The 6,218-nt window shown below is 47.6% G+C and overlaps 1 protein-coding gene across 1 annotated transcript in view; it reads left to right on the forward strand.

The window, feature by feature from the left end:
• The window catches only part of LOC102812607 (ATP-binding cassette sub-family A member 3-like), a 116,790-nt gene that overhangs the window by 84,853 nt on the left and 25,719 nt on the right, over positions 1 to 6,218 (forward strand). Inside the window, exons 16-17 of the mRNA XM_006873962.1 lie at positions 3,505 to 3,603; positions 4,395 to 4,557. Of these exons, the coding sequence (XP_006874024.1) occupies positions 3,505 to 3,603; positions 4,395 to 4,557 (262 nt within the window). The remainder of the gene's footprint in view (positions 1 to 3,504; positions 3,604 to 4,394; positions 4,558 to 6,218) is intronic.

Raw genomic sequence — 6,218 nt, forward strand, 5'->3', positions numbered from 1 at the left:
AACAACAACATTACTGAGCTGAGGCAAGACTGGCCTTAACTTTTCTCTACATTAATTGGTTCAGCTCCTCTCTCTTTCTCATTCCCCCATGTGACTCTCAGATGGGAAGCTCACTGTTACCTCACTGAGAAGAAAACATTTTTGTGTTGTGGTTTGGTCAAAGTTTACAGAGCAGAATAGTCTGCCATTCACCAATTCATACCCGTGTTCTTTCATCACTGAGAATTGAACCCTTCAAACAGGGACCCTGTTACCTACCTGTTGTAACCCTCCCAGCCTGATCACTTCGGCTGCTGCCCACCGTGGGTGCTCCTGCTGGTATTTAGAATACCAGTGGCATCGCTTCCAGCATCACGGCAACACGCATCCCCACAAACGGACAGACATGGTGGATTCCCCGTATAGACCTGTCGGTTGTCTGGTGGAAAGTTGAGCCACAAGATTGAGTTCAGTTCACCTTGAACGGTGTCTAAGGGCCGTAGTTTTGAGGCTTCCACCAGTCTCTATCATTCTAGTAAGCCGGGATTTTGACTTTTGTTCCACATTTTTCTCCCACTCTACCCAGGACCCCCTTTTGTGACCCCTTTCAGAGTGGTCAGTAGTTAGCTGGGAACCAGCTTGTTCCTCTGGTCTCAGGGCCGATTAGGCCTTTGCATTGTCTCCTTCCGTCTCTGGTTTTCTGCACTCTTCTTTGCTCCAGACGGGTGATTTCTTTCTTCCTTTTCCATACTCTATTTCTTCGTGACCTTCTCTCTCCCCATGAGTTTAAATACCTCCATAATCTGATGACTCCCAGTGTGTCTCCAGGCCAGACCTTTCCTCAAGCTCTCGATTCATGTCCAGCTGCCTTCCTGTGTCTCCACTGGATCGAGTTGCAGGCATTTCAGGGGTAAATTGCTGAACTCTAAGCCTCCCCCCTCGTCTCCCTACACCACTTGGGAATAGCCAGAGAGATTGCAGTCAAAACAGTGAGGAGCAAAACTACTCAAGGAATCCGAGAGAGAGCACTGTTTCAGAAGAAAGTCGTGGGTTAGCTACACCAGTAATGCTGAAAAGTTGAATAGGATCAGGATAGAACATTATCGATACATTTCACTTCTTAAGTTGAGTAGTGGGTGTACCGGGCTCATCTTCTTAATACATTTTCTAGTCTGCATATATGGAACGTACGCAGGCAGACCTTGTTTCACTTGCTTCTATCTATGGAGCTTTGCAGACATTTCTTTCTTTTCAGATTGAAGGTTGCGGCAACCCTGCATCAAGGAAGTCTGTCAGCAGCAGGTGTTGGCTTCAGGTCTCTGTGTCCCATTTTGGTTGGTCTTTTCATCAGGCTACTGTCTGGTATATGCATCACTTTTATACGCACTGAGAAACCAGTGTGTGACACTTGATTGTGATATTCACTTTATTGCTGTGGTCTACCATCTCCCCGAATTTACTTGTAGGGACAGATGTTGTTATTAGTTGTTGTCAAGTCCATTCCATATCCCAGCAGCCTCATGTGCGGAGCAGAACTTCCCCATCGGGTTTCAAGGCGGGTCAGCAGCCCAACCCTAGGCTTCTAGACAGTCACTTCACAGTTTACACCTCTCAGGGACCCCACATCCAAAATGGTATGTTAGGTGCCACCAAGTCACTTTCAACTCGGTGCAACCTCACTGACGTCCAGCAGAAGGAAACAGTGCCCAGCCCTGCCACGCTCATAGTCACCGCTCGGTTCAAGGCGTTATTGCAGCCACTGCATCAAGCCATCTTGGTGAGGTACAAAATATCCTTGATGTTGGTCGTAAGTGCCTTTGAGTCAGTTCTGACTCAGTGACCTTGTATAGGGTTTAAAAGGCTCCAAAGCGTTGCAGGAGCAGACAGCCTCATCTATTTCACAAAATAGTATGTCACAAAAAGTATAAATAAAATGACTTTTTCCTTTGGCAAGATGGCATTTGATGATGATCTTAAGAAGAGCAGTGTGCAGGGGAGGGTAGGTGTTCGTGCTGTTGTGAAGTAGATTGAGGAATGCATGGGCACTATAAAAAGGGAGGCAGCAGGTACTGACCACTTTCTGGTGACGCTGGACTGAACACCAGGTTGTGAGAATTGATCTCTCCATTGTAGAGGATTGTGGAGTGGACACCAGGCTGTGAGAATCGATCTCTCCATTGTAGACGATTGTGGAGTGGACACCAGGCTGTGAGAATCAATCTCTCCATTGTAGACGATTGTGGACTGGACACCAGGCTGTGAGAATTGATCTCTCCATTGTAGAGGATTGTGTAGTGGACACCGAGTTGTGAGAATAAATCTCTCCATTATAGACGATTGTGGACCGGACACCAGGCTGTGAGAATCGATCTCTCCATTGTAGAGGATTGTGGACTGGACACCGGGCTGTGAGAATCGATCTCTCCACTGTAGAGGATTGTGGACTGGACACCGGGCTGTGAGAATCGATCCCTCCATTCACAACAGATTTCCTCATATCACCAGAACCCATGATTTATCCCTTTCAAACATCGAGAAGGTTCAAACTTGTTAGGCGTGCTGGTGTGGTGCTGTGGGTTAGGGAAAGTTCAAGCTTAGCAGCCTGATGAGAGTCACTTGCACACTGCCTCCTTTGCACACCAGCTCAGCATTCTGGAGACTGACACCGTGAGGCGAGTCGCCAGCTCTCAGCGCTGTGTCCACAGAGCTCCTGAAAGCACAGCCGAGTCCCCATGTAAAATGGCCTCCAATGGCCCCTGACATTTAACAAACACTCTGAAAACAGTACAGCTGTTTCTTTGTACTCAAAAGGAAAATGATGAATCGGCACAACCAAACCTCCTGAAGCGGGAACCTGTGATGTTTTCCACTTAAATGAGCGATACAGAAGTGGTCACATTGCGCCCTGTCAGAGGCAGAGCACTTTCACAACCTGTGAAAACAAGACAATCTTGTCACAGGCTTCACTGTGCAGGCCTAATGCACAGATATTGTGGGTGTGGTCCCTGCCATGGCAATGAAGTGAATGTTGCAATAAGGCAAGTCGCACGAACTTTTTGGTTTCCCTCTGTATAGGAAAGTTATATTTACCTTCCACTGCAGTTTATCACATGTGCAATGACGTTGTGAAAACCTTGGAAATACTGTGAGAGTGACCAAAATGTGACAGAGAGACATGAGGTGAGCACGGGTCGTTAGGAGAATGGTGCCCACAGACTTGCTTGAAGCAGGGTTGCCTCAGGCCCACTGCGTTTGTTAACTGCAATGTCTGCACAGCGCAATGCAGCATAACTCAGCAAAATGGGGTGTGCCTGTATTTACTTTGCACCTGTTAGGGTTACTTCTATGGGAACCTTCTGAAGTCACTGCCATTACCTTCCTTGGTAAGTGGAGCTGAGTTCCTAGAATTACATAACACTGAGATTTGACCCCAAAGCCCACGTATGTTCCCCTGTGGAGAAGCGAAGAGGGCATGGACTCCCCATCCGTCTTTCCCCATCCGAGTAAGTTATCTTCTCTTCCCAGGTTTGAAGCTCTCTTTTCTGAGCTGGAGCTGAGGCAGGAGGAGCTGGGCATCTCCAGTTTTGGGGCCTCTGTGACCACCATGGAGGAGGTCTTTATTCGGTAAGCAAGCACAAATCTGGTAAGGCCCAGAGCTCCGGGCCGGGAGGGACCCTAGAGGCCCCCTAGCCAAACATCGTCCAGTGCTTGACCCCTTCCTGCAACATCCCCCCTGAATGATCTGCAGCCTCTACCAGGATGTCCAGTGGTGGGGGACAGTGGTGAGCATGCTACCATCCACTGTGTGAGGACACAGACTCAAGTCTAGGAAGGTCTCCCTCAACCAGACACTGCAGGTAGGCTGGCAAGTGTTGGGTAGGGAACAGGTGAATTCTTTCTTCCAATGTGGCAGTCTGTGTCTGGTAACTGGCCCATGGCTCTTGTTGGGTATGATACGTGCTAGCTCTGAGCTTGTGTCTGCCAGTCTGTATCTCCTGCTGGTGTTTGTTTCTGAGGCTGCTCTCCGGAGGCCGATCACCAGGCCTTTCTTCCTGCCTCATTTAGTTTGGGAGTTCTGCTCGGTCCATTCAGCATCACTCAGTACGTGTTTAAGACCTTGCTAGCCTGGAAGATGGAGTCCTGGTGTGGCGTTGTAGGCTAAGCACTGGACTGCTAGCCAAAGATCGGGAGTCCAGCCCCACCAGCTACTCCTTGGAAGCCCTATAGAGGGCTGCTGGGTCTGAACTGAGCAGATGGCTCTTTACAACAACAGCCTTGTCGACTGTTCTGAGCATGGCGGCTCCTGTTGTCCTCACTATTCTTGCCTTTTAACACTTTGATTTTGCACAATTTGTCCTACTTTCTTTCCATCCTAGTGACTTTGAGAGTTTATATTTGTTTTCTGTTTGCTTTAGGGTAAATAAATTGGTGGAATCCAGCACAGACACCCACTTCAGCAAGCTTGCCACAACACAATCACAGCTCCTGGTTAACAACATTCCTGTGGACAAAATTAAACATTTCCACACAGAGCTCTTCTCAGGGCAGACTAGCTTGTGGATGACGCCCAATACCGGGGTGAGCAGCTCATGCCAAAGGCATGACGGGAAGCTGAGTGTGGTTCTTTCACGCCTTTAAAAGGCCACAGGAAAGTAACCTGATGTGGCACTGTATGATAAGCACTGGACTGCTAACCTCAAGGTAGGCACTTCAAACCTATCAGCTAGCTGCTCCACAAAAAAAATAGATGAGGTTCTCTGCTCCTGTGAAGGTTCACAGCCTCGAAAACTCTATAGAGGGTTGCTATGAGACTGAGTAGGTGCCGTGGCAGTGGTAAGGAAAGTGTGCCTGGGTTAGGCATCAAAGACTGACTTTGTCAGGTTTAAGCAATACCATGCTCCCCTCTGTTGTCTAAGGCAAAACTGATGTTTTCTGACCAGGATTAACCCAATGGAAGAAAGTATCAAAAAAAGCTCATACGTAGTAAAGATTTTGGTCATTCTTCTTACCAGTAAGAAAAGTAAAAAACACACAACTCATTGCCCAAAAAGCATACTTCATCTTACACTGAGAAGCAGATCACATATTGTACCACTTGGAATGTAAATATTTTTAAAATATTTCCTATGATGATGTCCAGGAACCGTCGCAGCTCAGTGGGTTAAGTATTGGGCTGCTAGCCAACAGGTGGGTGTCACATCTGCTCTCATACAGAGTCACCACCCCAGAAACCCTAATGTTGTGGTTGTTAAGTGCCATCGAGTCGGTTCTGACCCATAAGGTTTCCAAGGAGCAACCGGTGATCTTGAACCACTAACCTTGTGGTTCAAACCAACTTTCAGGGTAGTCCATTAGCCCGTAGCACCACATCAGGACTCCGGAAACCCTACGGGACATTTCTGTTCCCTCCTTTAGGGTTGCTATGAGTCAGAATTGATTCAGTGGCAGTGGGCTTATGAGCCATATGGACAACCTCTAGTGCTCTTTTAATGTGAAAGTAAGAATATTGATGTGCACGCCATAAAGTGGTCTTTTTAAACATTGTTTTATTTATGGTGGTGTTGAGGATGTACCCAGCAAAGCATACACCAATCCAACAGTTTCTAGATATACCAGTGACATGGATGGCCTTCTTTGAGTTGTACAACCTTCTCACCTTCTTTATCCAAGCGGATCCTGGCCTGTCTGAGTTCTCTAGTGCTGCTATAGCTGAAATACCACAAACGGATGGCTTTCACAAGCAGCAACTGATTTTCTCACAGTTCCGGATGCTAGGAGTCCTAATTCAGAACACCAGCTCAAGGAAGAGGCTCTAGAAACAGGTCCTTGTCTCTTTTTCTGCATCTGTGGGCCCAGCATTCTTTGGAGATCTATATGTGCCTTGGCATTAGTCTGTCTCTGGGTCTAGGAGGTTCTCAGCACAGGGACTCCAGAGCCAAAGGATGTAGTCTGCCCCTGGCTCCTCTTCCTTGATGGTACTGAGATCCCCCTTTCTCTGTTTGCTTCTTTCTCCTTTTAGCTCTTGTTAAGATGAAAGATGATGCAGGCCACACCCCAGGGAAGCTCCTCTTACATTTGGATGAGGGCTGTGACCTGGGTCAGGGTATTGAGTCCCACCCTGATCCTGCCTCATTAACATAACAGCTGTGACCTGATCCTGTCTCATTAACATAACAGCTGTGACCTGGTCCTGTCTCATTAACATAACATCTGTGACCTGATCCTGTCTCATTAACATA

This window comes from Chrysochloris asiatica, unplaced genomic scaffold (genome assembly GCF_000296735.1).
Source record: "Chrysochloris asiatica unplaced genomic scaffold, ChrAsi1.0 scaffold00257, whole genome shotgun sequence".
Taxonomy (NCBI): domain Eukaryota; kingdom Metazoa; phylum Chordata; class Mammalia; order Afrosoricida; family Chrysochloridae; genus Chrysochloris; species Chrysochloris asiatica.